Source organism: Aptenodytes patagonicus, chromosome 3 (assembly GCF_965638725.1).
Source record: "Aptenodytes patagonicus chromosome 3, bAptPat1.pri.cur, whole genome shotgun sequence".
Taxonomy (NCBI): domain Eukaryota; kingdom Metazoa; phylum Chordata; class Aves; order Sphenisciformes; family Spheniscidae; genus Aptenodytes; species Aptenodytes patagonicus.
In genome coordinates, this window is record NC_134951.1 from 63701414 (window position 1) to 63728699 (window position 27286).

At 38.3% G+C, this 27286-nt stretch overlaps 1 protein-coding gene across 3 annotated transcripts in view; it reads left to right on the top strand.

Moving 5' to 3' along the window:
• LAMA2 (laminin subunit alpha 2) overlaps positions 1–27286 on the top strand; it is a 389998-nt gene that overhangs the window by 156746 nt on the left and 205966 nt on the right. For all 3 annotated transcript variants that reach the window (XM_076333575.1, XM_076333576.1, XM_076333577.1), the window contains exons 7-12: positions 580–697; positions 2385–2563; positions 3965–4064; positions 12614–12774; positions 16450–16590; positions 17964–18137. In XM_076333575.1, the coding sequence (XP_076189690.1) occupies positions 580–697; positions 2385–2563; positions 3965–4064; positions 12614–12774; positions 16450–16590; positions 17964–18137 (873 nt within the window). The remainder of the gene's footprint in view (positions 1–579; positions 698–2384; positions 2564–3964; positions 4065–12613; positions 12775–16449; positions 16591–17963; positions 18138–27286) is intronic.

Below are 27286 nucleotides of genomic sequence, written 5' to 3' on the forward strand. Positions count from 1 at the left end.
AAGGTTACATGATGAGTTGACTCATCCAGTAAAAAAATAATGCTAAAGTTAAAAGAAAAGCCAATTTTTATTGGATCAGCCAACAGAATTGATTTCACTCTGCAGCTGCAGGATTGCTGCATCTAAGGGAAGGGTGGAGAATGGCTCACTCCTTCTAGTGTAAGCTAGCTATCAGATCAGCTTCCCTGTAATGTGAAGCTGTACCTCAGGGCTACCAGCACTTTGGCTTATTTACTGTACTGGGGAACTTTCATTCTCCCATCCTCCTTTCTTCAGCCAGTTGGAATTAGGTTCTCCTACGTTCTTAGATTCTCCTTAGATTCTCTGGCCAACTGTGTTCCTTTGCATTGTGGCTGTTTCCTTAAAATAGAGCTATGGGAGTTAAACACACTCTTCTGTCTCTCACTTGGTGAATGCAGGATACATAAATGAATAAAAATGAATAAACAGAGGAATTACAGAGTATAGCCATTCTTAATGTTAATGTTTTCATAATTTGAACTGGAATGCAGATTATGTACATGAACAGATTCTTCAAATCATCACATTGTGTAAATATTTGTTTTTCTTTTAAATTAGAAATCTGTCTGCCAGTGTGAGCACAACACATGCGGAGAGACATGTGATCGGTGTTGTCCTGGTTTCAATCAAAAGCCTTGGCACGCTGGCACTTTCCTGGTTAAGCATGAATGTGAACGTAAGTTGAAAGCGGTACAGAAGAGAAGGTTTATTGCAACTGCTGGTGAAAACTGAAATCGGGTCCTACGTGATTTTGCAATTAATTCTATTTCTAACCACATTTGTTTATGAATGAGTTGCTGTTCACTTATTCAAAATGGCTCAAAAAAGTTAAAAGAAAAATTACATGTAGAATTGTGGTTTTATTGAACTCAGAATATTTTAGTGTAATGTGCTGATATTGGTGGAATACTGTGTAAAAAAATCATTTTGACTTGTTTAATTTTTATAATTACGGTGGGTTTGTTCTGATAAAATAACAGGACTGTATCCCGATAAGTAAAAAAACTTTTTCACAAATTTTTCATTATATTGAACTTTAACAGCATAATTTTTGTATAAATGCCACTTTTATATATTATAATGTTCAGCCTTGCTGAAACAAAATATCTTTACATGATCAAAATGCAATTTGAGTTTCTGATTTTTTTAATGGAAAAAACAACGTATCTAGTTTTCCAACATGGAACGAAAACATACCTTGAAATATCATCTTCCCACAGGGTGGGAATTTCATTTACAGATTTACTGTAGAAAGGATAGTTATAATTGAACTTTAAAATCTTACTTCCAAAGGTCACATACCACTTATATTTCTGAACATCATAAAACCTAGTGCTCCATTACATGTAAGTATTTATTCAGTTGTAGGATTGTAGCTATAGTTTTACCATGAGTGGTTGAAAATACATAAAAAGAAACAGATATCCCCATATTAAAAGTAGTAGTTGCTTATTTGTGTCCTGTAAACTTTGGTCACAGAGGTCTTTGTTTCAGTAGGAACTGTGTCTGTACTGGGAATGCATTCTGGAATGAAATCAGGGTACATTGATTTTCATGTTTAATTTTTAAGAGACACTGCTTATGCCCTCTTCAACCCTCAGTCAATTGTTGTACTTTCATGGTGGAAACAGTTCCCTGGGATCTGGTTCAGATGAGAGGAGAATGACTCCCTACAATGTTGATGAGCTTTGAATTTCTCTTTATGTGGAAATGAATGTTTTGATGCCACAGGGGAAGGGAGAAAGAGAGCTACCTCATTTTGACAGCAACAGATTATTAGATGAGCTCTCTTGCATGTGGACCTGAAGCCTAAGAGTTCAAATCTGAACATCTAAAGAAGTTTTAAGGTTGGGAATCTCTTTGTTCTGACCCAGTTCTTACATGCATATGTGCAAATCAAGTGGTTTTAGGATGTCTTTAAGCTTTCATGGAAATTACTTTAATTTACTCATACCATTCTGCTGCTTTCCTTATAATTCCTCCTGTATTTTAAATTAGCTGACTCTTTCATGAACCGTATGTGTGTGCAACCACCAAAAGGTTTCTGGACTATCAATTTAAAGAGAAAAAAAACCCCTAAAATAAGACAGGAAGAATGTAATTAGACTATATCTGTCGACTTCCATACTCCCCCGGACAAAACATAGAGAAAAAAATACAATATACAGAATTCCAGGCTGTGTTTGTGATGAGACCACATTACTTTTCACAGCTGAAGTAGTAAGTTAATGCTTGAATGTGCTGTCGGTTACAATGTATGCAGCAGCAATGATAAAATGTTGAACGACTCTTTTTAATACCTTAGTAACAGTGTGGCATCTCCAGGCAGAAAGTGTTCGCTAACGCAGTTCCTTCTTTTTTAGCATGCAACTGTCATGGGAAGACTGAGGCGTGTTACTATGATCAGGACGTTGCAGACAGAAATCAGAGTTTGAATGTCCGTGGAGAATACATTGGGGGCGGAGTGTGTGTGAATTGTACAAGCCACACCGGTGGCATAAACTGCGAGACCTGCGTCGACGGTTACTTCAGACCTAAAGGGGTAAATGCGTGTTCTGTTGTCACTTCACTGTAAAGCTCCGTGTTCAAACCATCACTTCAGCATGGGGAGTTAAGTTATTAAAAAGAGATGACACAGTTTGGACTGCCGTTTTGTGAAGGTTAACTTCTAATTCTGACAGTGTAGCGGTTGCTTTTCACAGCTGGAAATCTGTAAAGTTAACACTCACAGAAACATGAAAGTGAATTGTGTTGACATGAAGGAATGCACTTGAGGTCAGGGCCTCCAGCTAGTATTTCAATTTAATTTAAAGGAGGATGTGGTCCTGTAAACAGAACTTTTGCCTCAATAATGAATTTCAAGATTTGTTATCAAAGATCAAAGAAATATTGCTACATTTGATATTAGAGAAAGGCAATCTGTAATTTTTATTTTTTAAATGTAATGTAGAATTAATAACCACTGAAATTCTATAGCGTGTCATGAATGCCTTTCATTTTCAGTGCAGCGGGAATTGTTTTTTGTCTTTCATCATATAAGGCTGTATTTTCATCTAAGTTGAAGCTGTTGGAAGATGAATCTTACATTAGGTTGTGTTGCCAATATGGGCTGTGCCTGTATTTTAGACAGCTACACTATTATCGTGTGCTTAAATTCCCGATATTTTGTCTGTATAGTTTCAGTTTGGTAAATCATGGCCTTTAGTCTGATTGGTTTTCAATCCTCAAACACAGAAAACACCAGCAAATAACAATAATTACATTCTCCCTGATATACTGGTTTTAGCCTTAGAGCTTGAGAAAAGGAGTACTGATCTCTTCAACAGCAGGGCACTTGATTTTTTCCTCTGAATCGGGTTATCATCCAACTAATAGGGATTTTATATACACCTGTGTGTGTATAGTGTACCTATAGTATGTGTATATACCTAATTCATGGAGAACTTTCTACTTTATATTCCCAGTGTGATATTAGACTAATGTTTAAGTTTCGTTGAGGTAACATTTTCAAGAAGAAAAGGAAATTGTTCCATTGTCTAATGTTCACTTTTCTTCACTTACCCTTTTTGTTCAGTTACTGACTAACTATAGTTAGTTTTTTGAATCATGTTGACCAGAACAGCTGAACTATTTGTCAATATTACTTTAGGTAGTGAATGCTTAAAATCAACTTCATTACATTTATTAATTTTAATTATACAAGGGTCTGTTATTATCTCTACACCTGTTTTTAGTTGAAAACATAGATGTTTCTAAATAAAAATCCAAAATGTAACTTTAATGCCTAGACTGCATGGCCTAAGTTTGGCAACCATCTTATTTTTGTTAAAGTGCAAGCTACCTACACAGAAGTTGTTCTCTCCTACTTTTTGTTTAAGAAGTAAACAAAAGTTTCCAATTATTAAAGGTAATACTTTGTTTTGTAATCTCTTTGTTTTTGTAGGTGTTGCCAGATAACCCAGATCCATGCCAGCCATGTTCCTGTGATCCAAATGGGTCTTTACATGATACTTGTGTCAAAGATGAGAAACATGCAGAAGGAGGTAAGATCCCTAAAAGACAGTGATGTTAAAGCTTAAGTTCAGCAATGGTCAAAGAAAAGCTGAAACACATTTGTAATCTCTTAAAAAAAAAAACAACTTTTTTTTTTTTAAGTTTACTCATGCAAACAATAATCCACCTGCATTTTTATGATACTTTTCTTTGGAAACTCAGATTTTATATTCCCAAATTTCCTGAGGCTTCTTTCAGATTCATGGCTTGCAAACTTGAGTACGTTTGGAAGAGTATTTCCCATGGAATATATTGGAGAATTTTGGCTTTTCTTTTACAGCAGAGATTAAAACTAGTACAACCATAATGTTTTAATCTCTTTTCCTCTCTAAGCATATTTCCGTTTGAAACCCTAGAAAAAAATCTGTTTGAAAGGTGTCATATTTATGTGCCATCTATATTAATGTAGCATTGCAAGCTGTTTCCCACAGCCCTGTAAAAGCTATCTTCAAATAGAGAATAAACTGCTTCCTTGTGCTTTGGAAACAATGGATTGCCATATTTTTGGGGGTTTTTTGCCGACCAACTTCTGAAAATACCATAGGAAGATAACAACAAAACTCAAGCTCTTAAGAGATGTTTTGATTGGGCTAATTACAATCTATTAACAAGAGCTGTTGTAGCAATCTTTTTTGAAATAGAGATCAATGGAACATAAAAACAGCATAGCAGAGATGCAAATACAGGGCCCAGAGGTGTAAAATCTACTCTAACAACCATGTATTGATTATACCAGTTCAATAAAATGATACTGATTACTGTCACAGTGGTATATATGGTGGGTTGACCTTGGTCAGCTGCAATGCCCACCCAGCCGCTCTCTCACTGCCCTTCTAAGCAGGACAGGGGGAGAAAATAAGATGAAGCAGCTCACGGGTTGAAGTAAAGACCAGGAGGTTGCTTACCAATTACTGTCATGGGCGAAACAGACTCGACTTGGGGAAAATTAATTTAACTTATTGCCTATTTAAATAGATTCAGATAGTGATAAACAAAGACAAAAATTAAAAAAACACCTTCCCCCCCCCCCTCCTTTTTTTTTTTTTTCAGGCTGAACCTCACTCCTTCATTCCTTCCTTCTACCTCCTCCCCCCCTACCACAAGTGGTGCAGGGGGATGGGGAATGGGGGCTGTGGTCATAATGGTTCCTCTCTGATGCTCCTTTCTCCTCACACTTTTCCCTGGCTCCAGCGTGGGTCCTTCCCATGGGCTGCCGTCCTCTAGGAGAAAAATCTGCTCCACCATGGGTGTTCTTTCAGGAGATATCCACCTGTTCCTTCATGGGGTCCTCCATGGTGTGCAGTGTGGATATCTGCTCCACCATGGTCTCCTCCAGGGGCTGGAGTAGAATCTCTGCTCCCGTGCCTGGAACACCTCCTACCCCTCCTTCTCCTCTGACCTTCTCTGACCCATCTGGCTGCGGGGCTCAGCAGTGCCCTGCCGTGGGTCCGTTGGAGCCAGCTGGAACCGGCACGGGGCAGCCCTGTCCTCTCCTCACAGAGGCTGCCCTGCAGCCCCCGCCGCTGCCAGCGCCCGGGCACGGACACCTGGTACAGTATATCACACGATTGATAGGAGAGACAGTTGAAGCAGAAGAGAGGCTGAATCCCAAAGCTGGAAAAGACACAGCAAGACTGTGCAATGCTTGTACCAAAGCTGTGGGTGAGAGTGTACAGGTTACAGATGACAGACTTAATGCAGCAAAGAAACCTCTCATACTATTAAACAGGACAACTTTTATTCAAACGTTTGCCACTACTGACATTCAGTGCTTTTGTGAGATACTGAGACTATGATTTTGAGATGGAAGAATGAGTAATTCAAATGTCCCACTTGCGTGTTAAGCAGCTGCTTGGTCTCTCAGTTCCTATCTGTTACTGCTGCAGTCTTTCTTTTCACACCTTCCGTGCTGGCCACTGGTGCGGGTCATTCTCCAGGGGCCTGGCAGCTGAAAGGTGGTTAATAGGCTGTCAGCTCTTCCCATAAGAGAGGGAAGCAAAAAGATAAAGACATTTTTCCATCTTGTTTGATTGTCAGTAATAGTGTCATTAGGAGCTCTCATAATGTCTTATTCTTGCCTCTGAGCGTTCAACAGATCTAAACCATCTCATAGTTGCTTTCTAAATCTGCCTACACTTTCTGAATCTGACTGGGTGGTACTGTGCTTTAACACCTTGCTTCCTGTATCGCCGCCTGCCTTTTTAATTCTCTGATCTTCTTTCTGGTAAATTCTTCTCTTGCCTCTTTTCTGGACCTCTCTAGGAAGAGAATAAAACTCCTGTTTGGACCCCTCCTTTCCTTTCTTGCTTTTTCTCTATTGTCTCCATCCATCTAATCTAAAGATCATTAACTGTGTCTTTCTAATAAGTCAAGAAATGTGTCATGCCACCATCTTGAGGATAACATATCCAAAATTGGATTATCTCTCTCTGTTTTGCCTCCTTTTACTTTTATTGGCAAGCGGCCAGTCCTGCTCATCTAGCCCCAAGCTTTCAAACAAGTTGCATATCTCAGCAGTTCCTCCAGTCCCGAGAACCAGAGAGTTCTTTTGTTCTCTTCACAAAATTAAAACTCTCATCATTTTCTGTCTTGACTGTAACCAGCTTCTCCTGACCTTCATGAAACCTAACTCATTTGGCTGCAATTGGTTAGAGGCCTGTTGCTTTTGAGCACATTAGAGTATTGTTACTCTCTGTTGAATCTGCTGTTTGTAACACATGAAGTAATTTTTTTCCTTTATTGCTTTTTAAACCCATTGATGTCTCCTCTTTCCAGTTTATTTACTGTAGAGGTTATTCTGTGTATTTAAACTACTTCTTCTCAATTATGACAAGCGCAACAATTGTTATTTAGGTAACAGCCACCATATACAGAATTCCCTCCCCAGAGTAGTCCATGCATTTGTTCCTGAAACCAGTTGTCTGTGTCCTGCCAGTTTGCACTGTCTAGACAGTGGCCAGAGGACAATTCTGATATTTATCTTGTTTTATTTACCTATTTTAAGACCATAAGAACAAAAATAAGTCAGCTCTACACATACCTGGGCTTTGTAGCCATTCTGCCTACAATGGTCCTGTTCTTTACTCCTTGTTCTTTCTCTTTATTTGCTTTTCTTTACCTCTTGTTGTACTAAATAAGGTTCCAACACGTTAAGAGAACTGTTTACTTCTTGCACATTATGTTTGATTATAGTGTTTGGACCAGCTGGCCAGATTTGTGACTGTAACGTCTTATTCCACAGAAAAGACACAATAAAGCCTTTTTAATATTTCCTTTAAGGAAAGATTTTTGTGGTAATGGAAGAGGTTGTGTTAGAATCAAGAGCAGGTCTGGATATAATTTTTAGCATAAAACTATCCTGAAAGCCGATCACTTTTTACCTTTTTTTTCCCCTCAAATTTATATTCAATACCCTGATAAAATTCTTTTTACTGTACACTGATCACCCTGGGCAACAGTTGGGTTTGAAGCACTGGGGAGCCTTCGTAAGGGAAAGGCTGGAAAGCATGATCTGTCTGAAGGAATCTATCTATTCACCTGTGAACCAGAATGAATACACACTGGGTAGGTTGAAATACATCTCAGAGTTTGCTGGCTGGTTGTTTAAGGATAAATTGTTTCCTTGGTGTAAGATGGCAATACACTTCTTAAATGTGTGGTAAGCAAATGAGTCGGGAATATTAAAAACATTAAACTAAAAGGGAAATATGATAATAAGGAAAATCACTGGGGATATAAAGTCACCATGAACAGTTCTCAAGGAAAATAAAGCTGGAGGCTGTACATTCTCTGTGTGCTTGAATACTGTACGCAAGCAACAATTAAAACAGAAAAGTGTAGCAAATACCATAATAACTGGTACACTGATGAATGCAACAAGAGGATTTAAATGACTGCATTCTGTAGTCGTCATCAGATTTTGGTAGAGAAGAGAAGGGCATGAAGGACTCGCTTTATAATTGAGTAGGCATTGTTTCAGGAGAAAAAGAAGTATTTTTGTATATTAAGCGTGTATAATTTCCATTTTGATCAGCCTAGTATAACTTTGTCCTCACATGTTTCACTCAGCATTCTGAAATGAAATACTATTATTCTAGCTTGTATATTTTTGGTTTTGAATCTTCAAGAACTCTTTCCAAATATTCTTTCATAGCAACATTATATGATATGTTCATGAGCAATATAGAAAAGATAGAAAATATAGAAACTTATAATAAATCATAGTATGTTTGTAAACTGTGGTATTGATAAAACAAACTGATGAATATGTCTCTAGGTTCTGTAACTGAAAGGCAATAATTTTAAAACTGAACTTGTCCATCTATGTCCAATCCATCCTAATAACAGGTAAACTTGACCATCGTCACTTCTGTATTGTCCATACAGAAGCAAAGGTGGAACCTGTACATTCAGAACTACTCTGTACTCCAGTAATTAGGCTTTCTCAGTAAATCAGTACTTGTTTCAAGCTGTAGTGGCTAGATTTTAACAAATAGCCATTTTACTTGGCTTTTAAAGCACCTGCAAGAGCTGTGAAGTTTGGAAACTGGCAGAGTTTTGTGACTCAGCCTTCACTGCATGCTATCATGCAGTGAAGTTTTTTCCCTATTGCCTCTTTTTGTACAATATAATCCCAATGACAGATGTTTACTTTTGCTGAAAAACTTTCTCAGACATTGTAGGATAAATAACGTCCAGATATCTCCATCTTTATTCAGGCTTCATAGTACTTTGCTCAGCGAGCAGTCCCACTGACTTCCATGAGATCATTTTTGGAATTTATACACTGTTGAACAGGAGTGAAAATGGCAGAGGCCAGTCCTGGGATTGCAGGTTTTGTCAAGGGTTTGGTGCATGCTTTTGCATGCATTTATTTTTGTGCAATTTTGAAAGACTGGTAGGCTGGGAGAAAACTGACTGATAAAACTCATATTTCAAGATGACTCATCCTCTAGGATGAACTTTCGAAGCTTCTGCACACTCAAAGATAGGACAGAAACTGATAATATTCGGGTAGAAAACAGGGAATAACCGCTTCAACAAATAAAGCCCCATTCAAACAAGGCCTGTGAAGTAATAGACCAAAAGCAAAAGAAGATGTGCTTCTGCTGAAATGTTAGTTCATTACAACAACAACAAAAGACGGACCTGAAACATCTGCCCTAAATTGAAATATAATTAGGCTGTTGATATAATATGCACTACATATGCACTACAGAAGCCTGGTCGAAGATAACCAGTGGGACACTGACAGGAATTTACATACTGTGTAATACAATGAGAGCCTAGATCTTGCAAGTGCTGTAAATGAAAGAAGGCATTGAGCCAAATAAAATATGCAGACTAACCGTACCAACAAGTGTCAGAGCTGGAAGAATATATGACAGTTAGTAGTCTCTACACCTTCCTCTCTCTGTTGTGGAGTGTGAGGTCTCTTGATAGATGGTAGGCTGAAGGTTATCCGCTACTGTGTATACTGCATAAGAAAGGAGATTGCTGGGCTGATGACACTGGAGTTTCCAATCCTAGACTCTCTTCCTTAACTGCAGAGAAAGGAAGGAGCAGGAGAAGGGAAGATTCTTGATGAGGAACTAAAAAAATGGACTGACTGGGCAGTGGAGGAGAGACTATAGATTTAAATGAGTATTTAGGAGTTGTTCCATACTGAGATATTTAATTGAATTTGAGTTTGCTGAGACTTAACTCGTGAGACCTAAGAATGAGTTCCCGAAACTTTCAAATAAGACTGGCTCACTTCTAAAGAGTTAGACTTGCCTGTGTCTTTTACTGCTGAACCCTGGTGTATGGCATGGTATTTTCATCTGGAAGGAACAGGAGTTTCTCTCATAAGACAAGATTGTCCGGCTAGGATGCATTGACCCAGGTTACAAAAGAGCCTGAGGCCTGCTGTGCTGTGGGGCCTCGCTGGTGGCTAGTTGAGAGGAGGGTAACTCAGAAATTCGAGAATCAGCTGGGCCACAGGCATCAAAACCCATGGAGCACATGGTTATGTGATAGTAAGTAATGCAGAAATTTCATGCACTGAAATTCTGTATATAATTAGGACAGATCAAGAAGGTGACAGTCAATATGATGTGCTACAGGAGACCAAAGAGGCTACAAGATTAGAGAAGACAGATTGAATTTCATCTCTCTATAGATTAACAGATAATATCATTTAAAACTCCTGTAGGTGACTGCTTCTTCAAACAGCTAGTTAGAGAAACTATAAAAAGAGAAGCACCTCTGGATTTATGCATTAGGAACTGGTTTAAAAATCTCCTCTGAAGGGCAGTAAATTCGACATTCTTGTAGGAATGAGAAAGCCTTCCTAAAAAACAACTTAATCAAAACAAGGAAACCTTTAAAAAGAAAATCAAAATGAACAATCCAAGACTGCTCATGGCAAGCATAGGGTTTATAGACTGCATATTAGACATTCAGAGAAGACGCATTCCTCTAGTTCAAAATGATTCAAGCAATGCAATTAAGCTAGGAAAAAAAAATCTATTTATACAATAAAAAAGCAGCTCCCTGAAAAAGCAGAAGTTATATCCAGTTGAGGGTAATAGAAAAGGACATAAATTGTGACAGATTCTGGAAAGTCATACTCTTAATAACACGTACACATATTTTAAGGAATAATTTGCTGAATGCTTAAATGTTGCTAAGGAGTACTTCTTCAGATAAATCAGAATCAAAAAGACTGCTAGAGATTCAAATTCAGTAGGAGTTAAATATGATTAAGGTGTAATCAAGTTATAACCAGACATCTCAAGAAAGAAAAGGACACAGCAGAAAAGCTAGATTAATTCTTTGTATCAGTGAATAGAAGAGCTCAGGGAATTTCCCGCTTGGGAGTCTTTGTTCATGGGGACAAGTCAGAACTGTCTCAAACATAAGTGTCAGGTTTAGAGCAAGCTGATAAATAAAGAATAAAAATTCATCAGGCATATATCATATTTATCCATGGCTTCTGGATGTAGTTGAAAATGGAGTTGCTTGAAGCATTAAATATAGTTTATAATACTTTTAAAAACTGACATTAATATTACATAAATAGGAACTGTTTATCCAATTTGTAAAAGAAAGGCAGAAGGTTCCAGGAAACTAAAATCAGAAGGTCTGGTTTCTGTACCAAGCAAATCAGTAGAACTACAATAAACGATTTATACCATTTCTGGACTGTGGCAAAAATGGGCAAGATCAGTTTTTTTGTAGAGGACAGTGTGCCTTACGAATCTGTTTGAAGGATTCAATGAACATGTGAACAAAGGCTCATTTGATTAATATTGTGGTTTGATTTTCAAAAAGTTTTGACAAGATCCTTCACCACAGACCATGAAAGAAAGTGTAATGGAATAAGGAGGAAAGGTTCTTTCATGGATTAGTACTTGGATAAAAGAATAAATGGACCATTTTCACAGTGACGATCAATATGAACTGTTGAAAATATTCATATTTAACCTGGAAAAGGGATGAGTAGGAAGGTGACAAATTTAGCAAGTACAAAATCTTTCAGCATAGAAAAATGAAAGAACTGCAAAATGTTCAGAAAGATCTCAAGATAGTCAGTGGCTGGGTAGTAAAATAACTGATGAATTTCTGTAGCAATTAAAGGAAAAGTAGAACACAGAGAAAAGTAGTTCTACTTGTACATTGATTACAGCGATTTCTGAATTAGGCACTACCAGTTTTGAAACAGCTCTTAGAATTACCTTGGACTGTACCCTGGATGTATCAGCTCAGTGCTGGCTCAGCAGTAGTCAAAAAGGTCAGCAGAGCCTCAGGAAATATTACTGATGTTTAAAAAACAAAACTGAAAAAAATCATCAAACCATTTATAGGTCCACACTATGCACTCCCTTCTCCTTAAATAATTTATTAGAACTGGAAACAGTGCAGAGAAGGACAATAGAGATTTTCATCCATGCAAAGCAGTTTCTGTGTAAAGAATTATTAAATAGGCTTAGGAGTTTTTGGGGTATGAAATAAAAATGTCATGTGGGATATGATAGAGGTATATTGAAATCACAGATGACGTGGAGAAAGTGAGTAGGGAATGGTTACTTGCTGTTTTCTATGATATGAGAGGGCAACGAATACAGGTTTAACGCACATCAGTGTTGTCTTTCACACTACACATGGCTAAATGTAGAACTTGCTGCTAGGGAGCTTTATGGATTCTGAAAGTAAAAGCATGTTCAAAGGCGATTAAGTGAATTAATGGAAGAGAAGTTTTTCAGGGACTGTTAGATGCAAGGAAGTAGGGATAAGTTTCAGTTTAGAAGTTCTGTAATACGCGGATTTCTGGAAGCTCAGAATTCAAATCACTATATACTTGCTCTGTTCTTGCATGCTTTATTCTAGCCTCTCTCAGACAGGATACCGAGTTAAATAGACGTATGGTCTGACCCACAGTAAACACCCTTACGTTACAGCTACCAAAGGTGTTGCTTTGAGCACTCTAACACACATATCTGGTAATAATAATAATGATAAATCAAATATGTCTCATGTTTTCTTCCTCTTCCCATAGATATGTTGCCTGGTTTCTGTCACTGCAAGACTGGCTATGCAGGAGAGAGCTGCAATAGATGTGCCTTGGGTTATACAGGATATCCTGAGTGCCTGCCCTGCAACTGCTCACTGAAAGGCAGTGCAAATGTTGACCCTTGCATAGGTCCCTGCATCTGCAAGGTATGGATGTCAAATTCTTCTGAGCCATAGGAAGATATTAATGGTATTGAAAGATTGCAATTAATGGTCTTCTATCATACAATAGCATTCCACTGTCCTACCTAGCTGTGTTAGTATCTATGTTAGTCACTTCTCGTAGAACACTTGCTCTTGGTCCTGTAAAGTCTTAGATTGTCTTGTGTCATCTCAGTACTCACTGTAATTAGCATAGGTACCTAGAAGCCTGCTGCCAGTCATACAAGTCCTTAGAAATCTGTAGTGAAGAGATACTTAAGAAGCCTGTGAATCATTTGTTTCAAACTCTCATCCTCATCTACTCAGAAACTATATGTTTAAAGTATTGTGGGCTCTAAAACTAAACTGTAATATGACTTCAAAAGAGAAAATGAGGTGAATTGATGATGTATTAAAACAAACAAAAAAGTTGCCATTTAGGAGTTGTCATTAGGGATATAATCCTCTTTTCTTGCTAAGTTCCAAACTGAGAGCATTCTTTCCTGCCTTGGGATGGTTGTTTAGAAATCTCTAACATTTTTTTAAAAAAATAATCCATCTTTTCTGTAGGATGAATTTCTTAATTTCCAGGAAGAAAATTTAAGGACGATTTTCTCTGTGTGCCTTCATGTACCTCCAGCAAATTATATATCAATATTATATTGAAATAAAAAACTTCTAAAAACACATGCATGCACTTCTTATAAAATACCTCGTTACCAGAAATGTTTAGAAATGGTGGTGCTCTGTAAGTCACAGTTTAGTAAGTGACCATGAACAGGCCCAAAGGACAATTTACTGTACTGGGGGTCAGTTTTTCTGTGTCGTACTTGTGGGAGTTTCCTTCCAGCATTTAATTAACAGAATTAGTCACAAATGTGAATTTAAAAATACTTACATTACATCCTTAAATACAAGAATGTACAAAAAATACTTCAATCTATCAGCTCACGCTGCATACACACATAAAGCTCTGGTGTGACAGCTGAATAGCACTGAAATCTACTCAGAGAGTTAACCTTACCCTCACTTTATGTAACAGTCACATGCTCTCTGTCAGAAATAAAATCTATCCATATCACAGTTCTAATTCCTTAGCTATCAAGTCTAGAAGATCAGAAAAGGGGCGCTTTTGCTATATTCTGACTTGAAAGGGAGCTTTGATGAAGATGTCATATGCCAAATACAAGATAACCACTGCTGAATGATTCTTATTATTATGACATTATTTATGTAATGCCAAACTGACCTGTTAGTACAATCAGACCAAAATGAACAAATATGGAATAGAGATAATTGTTCCTATCCCAGAGAGTCCACACTATATACACTTTTTCCTCGCTGTTGAGCCTTTGTCTCCTTTCTGCTCTTCTAATAGCTTTTTAAGTGCTTGTGGGAGAAAAATGATACCCTTTGCAGATAGCTGAGATACAGATACACGCACGTTTATTTTCACTAGCAATCTTCAAATTCAAATCAAAGCAGATTATGGTCAAAGGGACACTGAAATCATCAGATTAGTTATGCTCCATATGAAGAATAAAGTGGGATGTCTGGACAAGTTAATAGCAGGTCTTAGGAAAAATGCTTCCCTTCTTTTAATCACATCTTTCAATTACATACGATGAGCTCTAAATTTACTAAAGATACTTTTCTTGTAAAGGAAATTGACTGCTGAAAAACAGTTCTAACTGTAAACAGCAAAATGCAAAATTAGATTGTTATCTTTACCACATTAGTCAGAGTAAACTAAAGTACAGAAAGGTGAGGGACAAGTATAAATGCCTATTTTATTACTAATTATCTCAGAGAGCTTTCTGAAGCTATATGGTCAAAGTCTCATTTTTGCATAATTTAAAACTGGACTGAACACAGTATTCGGAAATAAATGAGGCTGTAGAAACATTGCTTCATTGGCTGAAGGATAGGTTAGATCTCTTTTCCAACTTTGAGTTTTATGTATCTATTATCCACTGAACTTGCTGCCTACTCAATAGAATTATATAGGTTTTACTCACTGATGACACGCTTGTGACTGCAGAGTAGGACAACTTTTCATTTAAACACATACTTTCGCTTTGCAGCTCTCTTTTTTTATTTTACCCTTCCCACTCTGCACACACTAAGCACGTCAGCAAGGTCTGAAACTTTTCAGACCGGCGTCCATAATTCTAGTTAGTAGAATTGTGTGTGAGAGCATTTGAGTGCCTGTGAGTTCCCAAATGTTACCCACATTATTTTCCATATGAAGCATGAGTAGCTGGGTGTTTTCAGCATACCTATGGCAATAATATGCATTGATTAATCCTGAGATTGCTGGTGAAAATGTAAAATACCATTCTTTAAATTAATGAGATGTTGAAGTTAAAAGTGATTGACTGGTAGCCTTGAGTTGTATTAAAGAGATTTTTGGTTTGTTGAACAGCGTCTATATGATGTTGTTGAAGGAGAGCATACATACAGCACAGCAATAGAGACAGAGCAAAGATATTTTGCTACACGAGTTGTTACTGCATAATTAGTGGTGAAAACCTATTTACATTTTCATTTTATCTCCTTCTTTAGCTGTCCTTACCCCTTCCCCCTCATTGTCCCTATTTCTTCTTAATCCGTGTGTGCTGTCCTTTCTCCCCATACCTCCACATGCTTTGCCCTGCTTTTTCCATCTTTGCTAGATCTTAACCAGGAGGCTATCAAATGGCGTTTGGTGAACTTACTTCAGAGCTGTGTATTTCAAGCAATCATAGACGACACAGCGTGGGCAGGCTTTTTATGTGTTCATTCTCTGCTGATGTGGAGCCAACAATTTGGTCCTGTGTGCATACCATAGAGCCCTGTCTCCAGGATTAAAGAGACTGTATATAACACTTCTGAAAGGGAAAGAATTTTCTGGGTTATCTTGGGAAAAATATTGAATTACTAAGCGAGCCCCGTAGTGTGAGCCTTTTGCAACATACTCCTTGTAGAAAAGCTAGCTTTATCTTTGCCTATAGGACAAATCGATTTATTGCGTAAGCTAGCAGGACTTAAGGCACAACATAAGCTCTCTCTGAAAAATGTAGTTACCAAATGCTAAATTTAGAATTCTTCATGTATGTTTAGTGCCTGGCTTTCTGCAGGGGAAGACTTTGCAGACCTGTCTGCATGGCTGTCAAACACATGTAGCTATGGAAAGAAGAAATGAAGCCCTTTGAACTTGGATTTAGCCTGAATTCAGCTATTAATGACAGACCACTGAAAAACTGATACGCTGAATGATTGGTACAACTAATTCTATGTACCTGTAGTTTGCATCAATTGGGCGTGCACAGATTTTATCAGCCATACCAACAAACTACAGTTGTTGAGGCTGTAACATTGTGTCCCATACTTCCTTCCTCTATGACACTCTTAAGTGTAAAGGAGATAAATTAGATTATTCCCTGAAATCAGGTATGTCCATTCATGTAGAAGAAAAATTAAAAATCTTACAATGTCCAAATTCCATGTCCTGTTATTTACATGCAGCCATAATAACTTTTATTGTGTAGAGGATTTGCTACTAATATTCACAAATAAGAACAGTCTTTCCTACAAATGTCTTTATAGTCCTGCCTTTGTACTCTCCCGCAGACTATAAAGCTGGCGATCTCAAGTTCTAATCTATGACAACTGAAGTAATATTCTAATGTGCATTTCCAGGAACATGTTGAAGGAGAAAACTGTGATCGGTGCAAACCAGGTTTCTTCAATCTGCAGCGAAATAATCCCAAAGGCTGTGAGGAATGTTTCTGCTCTGGGAAAACTAACGTCTGCACACACTCTCACCTTACCTACAGAAGTGTAAGAAAAATCATACCGTATCAGTACATGTCATTGGTTTTGTGTTTCTGTGTGTTGTCACTGTCTATTGTCACCACAGTGCATCCTATTATAAAATCATGCATGTTCTTTAACGCCCCATACATTTTTCATTGATCCAAAAGAAAATGCTTATAAGCTTTGTTTCTATTCATTGTGAGAAAGGTCTGACAAAGCGCAGTTGAACAGTGAGAAGTGCAAAAGGAGTTATAACAATCAAAAATGAAGCCATGTGCATAAACACAGTCCTGAAATGTGCATACATAATCAGTCCTGAGTTAAATGCAACATATCCATAGGGCAACCTCTTTTCCAGGTCATTATTAAATTTCTAGACCTGAAATAATTAAGAATTTTGAAACATTAACAACACACAGCTTATGTAAGAAAAAGGGATGCCCTACAGGGGACATTTTGGGTGAATTTCTTTTGCATTCTGCATTCCTAGGAAAGGGTGTGAAAGGGAGATGAACCTACTGTTCATATTTGTGCTGTAGAAAAATGTCTTTAGCCTGCAGATGTACTCTAAACTTTAAATTAGTTCTCAAAGCTCAGACACTGATTCCACCGTAACGGATGTATGCTACATATTCATGTCTGTAGATCGAGTTTGGGAAATGTGTTCCAGGTCTACTAGCTCCTGGTTTTGGCTGTATTGGTATGCTGGAAGTCTGTGAGTAAAATCATATATGCCTAGTGTGCTCATTTACATGCCAGCATCTGGAAAATTTTCCATCCCACGGCTGAGCTAATGTATTGTTCTGCTTGTATCCAGGCTCCAGAAGCCGTCCTTGTATGAACAGTGTGCTCTTCTCTGATGATTCATTGCTAGTTATGGGATTTCAGAAATTCAAGTTCTGGTGCTTTCCAGCTTTGCTTTGGCTTTATAAAAAGAGTATATTTGAACTTGTAAGTTGTAAGGCTTTAGAATTACAAATTATTATCAATTATGCTGTCTACAACAATCAGAAAATGTATATCCATTTGTCAGCTCATCTTCTGTACCCTTTGTGACCGATATTATTTATTGAAAACTTGTATATCATTTGAAGATATTCTTACGCATATGTTTGTATGATGGAGTTTCCTCCTCTGGACCATATGAAGCAGAGAAAGCAAATACTTGCAGTTACTCCAAACTACTCAGAAGTTATAACTCCCAGTCACATACAATAAGAGAAATTTTTGCTGGTTTTACTTTGTTGTTTCCTTTGTTCCTAACCTGCTATTAATCATATAAACCTAATCAGTTTTTTACAAATGGAAGAATGAGAGGCTATGACTATTGAAATGACTGATGTCCTGATTCTCATTGTAATGTGTTCTGTTTGGGTTTTTTTTTTCTGTCATTATAGATGGAAGACATGAATGGCTGGTATCTGACTGGCTTACTGGGTCTTACCAGAGTTACCCCCAGGCAAAAGAGATTTGATGGGCATCAGCAGTTTAGCATCAGCAACGTGGCTGCGCGAAAAGTACTGCCACAGACTTATTACTGGAGTGCACCCAGTTCTTATTTGGGCAACAAAGTAAGTGCAGATGGTACTTGCCTAAACACTAATTTGATTTATTGAGAAAAGAAGTAAGGCTTTGAAGGGGGGTGGAACTGAGGGAAGGTTAAGTTGGATAGCTATTTGACCAGCAAAATTGCAAACACAAAGGAATCAGGGGTATGGAGTATCCTTGTGAGGCAAAAAGTTAAGTAGAGAAAATTATCTAAGTATCTTTGACCTTGAGCCTTCTTCAGGCTTCTGCTGTCAGGTATTACAGAAGTCTATATAGTTCGCAGCATTGGTTTTTGAATGAATTAAGCTGGTGTGTGGTTCATCTTGTCCTGTTCTCTTCCCACCTTGTCCTCAGCTTTGAAAACCAGTTCCCTCGTCTGCTTTTCAGAGATGCAAGTTGTGTATCAGATGTTGTGGGGGTGTGTTACAAAACTTTAATGTTTGGCAAGAAACTTGTGTGTGGGGAGCTCTCTGCCCTAGAACTCAGAAAATGTTGTTGTGAGCTCTGTGCCAGTTCTAATGCATATATTTATCCAAGTCTGCATGTGTCCATGTGTGCACGTACACAGATATTCATGCCCTGCAGGTTAATACCAAATATTTGCTTTCTAAAGTCTTAGATGCTTTAGTGGTCTGACTATCAGGCTTCTCACCATTAGACTTTCTGCTATCATACATGATACCTTCATGAAGATCTCATTCTTTTCCAGAGAGCAGAACTGAGGACTGAATGAGTCCTAAACATGAAGAAAGCTAAACAGCTTTCCATTTACTGTAACCCCGATTATGCTAAAACTTATCAGAAATGCTAACACTAATACACTTGAGCACATTTTCCTCTGTAGTCTCTTCAGGCTAGTCAACCTCTTATTTATTTATTTTGTTCCTGCTGGCTGAAAATCAACTTGACAGAAGGTAAGTGAGCATGTTGAAACTAAATAGCATCATTCCAAATAATTGGGCATCCTGTTCATGGCTATAAATTGTTAAAGAGAGTCAGGCTCATTTAGCTGGGCAAGGGAGAGTTTCTTCTATAATCTTCCATGTCTGGTGAACTTACCCTGAGATATGAACTGATACTTTTCCCGACAGAATTTCATCCTGCTTCTATTCAGTGAGCAAAATGATGGTAAGAATGTGCACGAATTATTTGAACGTGGAAGATATTTTTTCAGTGTAATTTGGAGGTCCTTTGTGGTTACTGTCAGATATCTCTGTATGAATGAAGCAATTTGCCTCAATAACTGAACCATATAAATTTTTGATACTACAATAATACTGAAAGCACTCACAAATTACCACAGTGCATCTTAACTGTCATGTTGCACCACATAAATTACAGTCATAATGACATGCTTAGGCCATACGATTTATGCTATGGAAAGGGAAATAGAAATAGAATATTGAGAGTCCTTATTTGTAAATGCAATAAAACATTTCTCTAAATAGTTGAAACTGGATAAAACCAAATCGCTGAAACTAGATAAAAACATCCTTTCTTGAGAGTAATTGCTAGCTGTGTTACAGTAGAATAATTGGTAGCTCGGAGCAGGCGAGCTTCTTTAAGAATTTTTGTCTTAGGAAACATAGAGAATGATTTAGGAAATCTTACATCAAGATGTACACTGGTAATTTATAAACCTTGTGTCACAGAAAATTGCCTTTCCTTTTTATTGTTAAAATTATTGCTCTTAAATACTATTCCCCAAAATAAAATTGAGTAACAAAAGGTAGTAACCATCGTGCATTTCCCAGTTTTCAAATATAGCTCAAAAACCTCATTTAAAATAATTCTTTTAATATAAAGTTGGCATGTTGTGCATATGCCTCCACAATGTTGATTGCCATATGTGTGCTATCTGCTTGTTTTACATCCATCTCCAAATGCTTCTTTTGGATTAAAAAAGCGTTATAAATAGGATATTCCTGAGTGTGCAGCCTTCGGCTTTTTCTTTTTAATCTAAATCTGGTGACACTAGGCTATGTGATACTGGTCTTTGACTGTATCTCTAAGGAGACATTATAAATAACAAGAGGTTATAGATGGTGCAGGATTCTTGTTTATGTCAGAGTAGGACAAGAACATGAGCAAATTAGTTTAACATCACCATATCCTTTTAGTCTTCTAAATATATATGCTGCTACCAAAACTTAAACTTTGTTGTACAAATACAGATAATTTTTTTAAAAGCCATATATTTTACCTGTCTGACTATATAATATGCATTTGAACTGAAAAATTGAACACTGGTTTTGATGCAGAATACGTTTGGGAGTAATCTGGAGGAATTTAATTTCTAGACACAAAATATCTAGTGGATAATTTGGGAGAACAGATTTAAAATGGCTAGTATTAAGGGTTTAGTAGGTATCATAAAACAGTTTATCTTCTTGCCTGCTTACCTTATCATAGCCTACTGAACTAAGGATTGCAGCAATCATGAGGATTTGTGGTCTGTTAGAGCTTCTAGTTACTGAAAAATTGTCTTATTTTATCAATTCTAATTACATTTTAGGTATTTGAAAACCCCATTTGGTTTTTGTTAGCAGTTTCTTCAATTGTTTTGACAATGGATCTATACATTTATTTTAAACTTGTGTCCATGCTAAAATATTTTATAAATTTGTCTGAAAGTGTTATGAGTTACATTCGGATAACGTTTGAATAGAGCACTGAAAGGAAAGTACAAATTTAATTAAAAATTGGATACCAAACTCAGCAGGATGATGTGAAACACTTGTTTTCTTTAAAGTCAGTGTGGAAGGGTTAGGTGTCTGCAATGTTTCAGAAGTCTGACATTATGTATATACTCTGCCTCTTTTCCTTTGACACCTCAGCAAAAAGCAACTTGATGATTTGTATGCTGAGTAGAAGCCATTTACGATTAGCCAAAAGAAAACATGATATGGAGCGTATCTAAATAAACATATGACCCTACCCCATGACACACACACGTGAGGGGCAGCTGAGGCCACTTGAGATTCCATGAGGAAAAATCCATCTTTGGTTAGAGAAAGCCTCTCTGCCTTATTTTCTCTCTGCTGCTGCAAATATTATTTTCCTTTCTCTGCTAAGGGCCAGCTTTAACCGCGAAGGTGGAGATTTACCCTGCCTCTTTCAGGTGGTTAGGGCACTGCCCTTGGTCAGCAGTCACAGGTTAGTTCAGCCTTTAGGTGGAGGCCGTCCTAGAATCCAGGTCTCTGAACATTGTCTCAACACCCAGCAGTCATACAGAAATTAGATAATACATCTCTCTAACTCCTCTCTCTGGGTTTTGAGCAGATGTTAATGCTGCCATTACTCAGACTGCAAACAACATGACAGAAGCCCTAAAACACCTGTACTCTAAACCACTATTTGCTTACTGACAGATTTTACTCAGATTGAGAAGTTTCTTGCATCAAATGTTGTTTTACAGGAGTCATTTGAACTAGTTGTACAGCATGATCCCATTCAGTGTAAGTAAAGTTAATGTAATTTGGTCCTTCATGAAGTCAGAGTATGTTGAAAATTAAAGCAAAAGATGCTTGAACAAAGGGCTTTGTTTTCCCTTGGAAAAATTCTAGCACATCATGTTTGTCAACTCCATAGACTTAAGCAGCCATATGGTGGATACATTGTTCTTTCTCTGACCTCTAGTGAAAACCAAGGCAACAGCTGAAAGTTTTGTGTAGAGTCTGTGCATGCAGAACAGGAAGGGGACTTGTTTGACTTAACACTGTCACTTCATTTATTTTGCCTGTTCTTTTATAATTAGCTGTGTAACCTGTTTGCTGACTTACAGAAGTCAATGTTTCTTTGAGTCCAGAATGAAGACACTGTAATAAGCCTGTAGCCAATACATACAAACTTTAAAAATCTATCAGCCCTTTAAAAGTACTCTGCTGTGGAAAGCTAAAGATTGGGATGGAGTGAGCAGTTTGTTTTGTGACATATTATCTATAGCAGACTGCCCAGAATACCTCATAGGATTAAATATTGAATTATAAAATAATCATAAGCTAGGTCCTTGTGGCTTTTATGTTTATTTCCTTCCATTTGTTTTCATTTCTTAGTCAATTCTGATGCAAAAGGCAGAATAATGCAAAGCAAATTGCAGTTTATGGCTCCCGGGGGGGAGGGAGGGAGTTGAAACCCAAAACATAAAGAAGCGTAAATAATACAATAATCAGCTGGAACAGAAATGCCAGGATCAATTGTCCTAAATTATTAATGCATCTAAACCCAGAAAGCTTCATCTAGTCTTGTCACGGTTTCAGATCTCAAGACTTTCTTGTTCATAGGACATGATAGAGTTAGATAGATCCACAACTCTTTTTCTTGCTTTTACTGCCTGCCCCAAAAACACTCTAACTTAACACCTTTTGGTATAAATGGATCAGATGCAAAATAAATTGTTGTTGGAAGCTATTTTTATCTACTACCAGGTTTTTTTTTAAATTCATTGGCCTCATGAAAAGCAGTGAGTGACCTAGCCTACATAATTCCAACAGTCAGCTGTGTCTTAAATTTAGCCAGCGGACTGATTTTTTTGAGCATGTGTCTCTGTTGCTTTTATTGTCAGGGAAGCGAAGTAATGAAACTTAGGTGGGCTGGTGTGATCTCCCTTTGTGCACCTTTATAAGAGACTTCTTTCTTTCAGCTGGTTATATGGACAATTTAGGCCCTCATGTAGATTTGGTTCCCTAGTGCAGATGGGTTGTCCAAGTCTAAGCAGGCCACCATTTAGTAACATAATGGCAGTGCTTGAAGTATCCGTTAACTGTGTGAGGGATTTTTCCGCAGTGGTGGTAAGTCCAGTACTTCATGATGAATTTGCGTTTTTCATGCCCTCTGCACAGAAATGAGTTTCAGCCTCAGATTTGAATGTGTAACAAAGACTTGCCAATGTGACGCCCATCTACAAGAAGGGCCAGAAGGAGGATCCGCGGAACTACAGGCCTGTCAGCCTGACCTCGGTGCCGGGGAAGGTTATGGAGCGGTTCATCTTGAGGGCGCTCACAAGGCATGAGCGGGACAACCAGGGGATCAGGCCCAGCCAGCACGGGTTCATGAGAGGCAGGTCCTGCTTGAGCAACCTGATCTCCTTCTATGACCAGGTGACCCGCCTAGTGGATGAGGGAAAGGCTGTGGATGTGGTCTACCTGGACTTCAGTAGGGCCTTTGACACTGTCTCCCACAGCATTCTCCTAGAGAAGCTGGCGGCTCATGGCTTAGACAGGTGTACTCTGCACTGGGTCAAAAACTGGCTGGACGGCCAGGCCCAGAGAGTTGTGGTGAATGGAGTTACATCCAGTTGGCGGCCGGTCACGAGCGGTGTTCCCCAGGGCTCAGTTTTGGGGCTGGTCTTGTTCAATATCTTTATCAATGATCTGGATGAGGGGATCGAGTGCACCCTCACTAAGTTTGCAGACGACACCAAGTTGGGCGGGAGTGTTGATCTGCTGGAGGGTAGGAAGGCTCTGCAGAGGGACCTGGACAGGCTGGGTCGATGGGCCGAGGCCAACTGTATGAGGTTCAACAAGGCCAAGTGCCGGGTCCTGCACTTGGGTCACAACAACCCCATGCAGCGCTACAGGCTTGGGGAAGAGTGGCTGGAAAGCTGCCTGTCGGCAAAGGACCTGGGGGTGCTGGTCGACAGCCGGCTGAACATGAGCCGGCAGTGTGCCCAGGCGGCCAAGAAGGCCAAGGGCACCCTGGCCTGTATCAGAAATAGTGTGGCCAGCAGGACTAGGGAAGTGATGGTGCCCCTGTACTCGGCACTGGTGAGGCCGCACCTTGAATACTGTGTTCAGTTTTGGGCCCCTCACTACAAGAAGGACGTTGAGGTGCTGGAGCGTGTCCAGAGAAGGGCAACGAGGCTGGTGAGGGGTCTGGAGAACAAGTCTTATGAGGAGCGGCTGAGGGAAGTGGGACTGGAGAAGAGGAGGCTGAGGGGAGACCTCATCACTCTCTACAACTCCCTGAAAGGAGGTTGTAGCGAGGTGGGTGTTGGTCTCTTCTCCCAAGTAACTAGCAATAGGACGAGAGGAAATGGCCTCAAGTTGCGCCAGGGGAGGGTTAGGTTGGATGTGAGAAAAAATTTCTTTACTGAAAGAGTGGTTAAACATTGGAATGTGCTGCCCAGGGAAGTGGTTGAGTCCCCATCCCTGGAGGTATTTAAAAGACGAGTAGATGAGGCGCTTAGGGACATGGTTTAGTGGGCATGGTGGTGTTGGGTCGACGGTTGGACTCGATGATCTTAGAGGTCTTTTCCAACCTTAATGATTCTATGATTCTATAAGATCTCCAAGCTAGCAAAAGTAAAGTGGGGATGGAGCACGGAATGTGTTCCTCAAGTATAAAGCGTAACATATCAAAAAATATTTTGTCTGAATATTTATTGATTCTTAATGTCTTGCAAGTTTGAGCGGGATGAAATAGTGAAGCTATATGCACGTTATCCATATTTGTAAAAGAAACAGTAATAGGCATCAGCAGCACATAGTATGCAAGAAATCTCCATTCAGTGTAATGCCCCTGAAGTTATTCACAGTTGCTGCAGATGCTCAGATTTTAAGTAGCGTCAACAGATAACACATGGCAGAAAATTAAAATTATTCATTTGAACCTAAAGAAAAATATCTTTTGTAAAGACAGCTACTTCAGTATCTTTTGGCTTTCATATTTGAATGCATTCTTCTGATAAAAAGCTGGTTTATTGATATGTTTTTATTTTTTAGCAAGTAAACCCTAAACTAATATAAATAATGTAATTTTATTTTAAATCACAATCTAAATTGACTTGACTGAAATTAAGTCACCATGGTAATCAGACTCAGTCAACAGTATGAAGATGTTTTCAACTTATACCAAGTGTGCTGTTTATTTTATTAGCGCTTACTTCACTGTAGCTTCTAAAAATTGAGGTAATAGGCAAATTCAGATACTGAAAGGATGAGACAAATGTAGCAGGAATACAAGTGAAGAGCAAAACATTTTAAAGATCTGAACCACAGCTGACTGATGCTTCCTTTAAATTTACTTAATTTGTATTACAAGATTTGGTTTAGGTTCTTTATCTTTGCTGAAATTTTCTCTCAGCATGGCACCACAAAAAGAGACAGGGGTAGGTCTCTGCATTCTTTCACAGCTGTGGCTAGCCAAATTTTGCTTGATTCCCAGTACGAAATGAAACAGTATCAGGACTGTCCTATTTGGGGTTCAGTTCAGGTACCACCATTATTGTGATTGCAAGCTAAGGATGCCCAGTAGGCTGTTATGGTCTTTTTGCACCTTGGAAATGAATTGAAACAGGGCTCAGAATCTGCCTAGCTGAGTCCACTGACTGCAGTATTTCATGTATCCCATGATACATTTAATTTCTTTGTGCTAAAATCAACTTATGCTACTGTAGAGAAAAGAGGAAATTTATTGTTGGTGAAATTATTTCATAAATCTCAAGCGTGCTTTGCATTACCTGCTTACCCAAGTCTGCCTTGAAGGCAAGGGTTTTAATCAATAGTGGCAGTTGAAAAATGGAGAAACAAGCAGGAAATAAAGTAGTTTCACAAAAGAAGAGATGTGAATGCTAGAGAGAGAATACTGAGGGGTGTTAGGAAATAATGAAGAAGAAAGTAAAATGGGGAATATGCTTGCCAGATTGAAAAGTCTTACTCTTCTTATCTCTGATCCCAAATACTGAAATACTGAAGGATCCAACAAAGCAGAAAAAGAAAAAATGTCTTTGACTTGGGAAGAACTAATATATGTGGTGATTTGTACTGAGGGCTAATCAACATGCAAAGAAGCATGGTGATGGTGTTTACTAAGCTAGAGAAAGCTAAATTGAACAGTGGTTACTTAAGACTGCAAAGGAAAACTGAAGTTTATGAAAGGGAGGATACAGGGGGGTTTTGTTCCCCTTGTATGCCTTTGCGTGCTAAGTACTTCTTCAGCAAATAAGCATTTGCTTTGAAAATTATATTTGGAGTTCCTTGCTGATCACAGGTTACCTGGAAGTAAAGGGTTTAATGGAGCTTTACTCAACTTACCCACTTATATTAATCAGACAGAATTTATAATCCAGACATCTAGTTGGTACTGGGTTACACGGGAGTGTGATGAAGGAATCTATGCCCATCAGCAAACGGGTCTAAATAAGAGCTACTGAAAGGTCATTCTCAAAATATGAGAGCCACAAAGAGATAGTGTTCAGTTTAGTTTCCAGATTTCCCTTTATGAGTAACTGAGTTGCTATTTATTTGATTTACCTGCCTCCCCCCAATTTACTTTAAATTTAAATTAATTACAAGAACTTGACGTAGAATGTAATTGAAATTGTTGAGTTTATAACTCATTAATAAAACTGCATGATGCCACTGAGCTTTAGTTTTGTAATTTTGTGGTGTTCAACTTTTGCTTTCCACATCAAAAAGGCAGTATGCAGAAGGGCAAAAGCACTGAGAATTTCTGGTGGTGCACAAGAGAAACAGCCTTTTCTGCAAACCGTTTGCAGTACTTTCAATCCGTGCTATATTGGTTTTGAAGTCTGGCATGCTCAATAGCATCTGACAATCTCAAAATATTCTTGACATGCAGTTTCTCTACGAGATGGATAAATTCCATTATTTCCATTTTACATATAGGAATTAGCATTGCTTTTCTTCTCGTCTGTCTTCAGAAACTAAGTTTTGGTGCCTAAACTTGATTGACTAACTTTACCTTGTGTCATTGAGAAGTTTTAAGACCAAACCAGTGTAACACAGGTGCCCAAATCCAAGCGCTAGTCACCTGCATACAGATGCAATTAAGAGGTAGATGCATGTGAATTTGTGTGACACACATTTCACTGTATGGGTGTCGTGAATTTTTAATCAGTTCATAGGTCTGAGAGACAAGAAAGTAGCACAATAGTGATCAGAAGCTTGAATTATTGGTTTAGTTTTAACTTGTCTTTTCATAGAGTCATTGTTCTAAACATTTTAATATTGTGAGTGACTCACTCATGCTTTGACCTAATATCTGAACAGAGTATGAAGCATCCTTTAAATCCTGTAGGTCCCGTGTCTCATGTACCCTATTCCCTCTGTCTCATCTACTCTATCATTACCTGATGGCTAAAGATTTCTGAATGGACCCATACTGCTTCGTTAAATCTCTAGAAGGCAAAACGAGCTCCATTACTTTACAT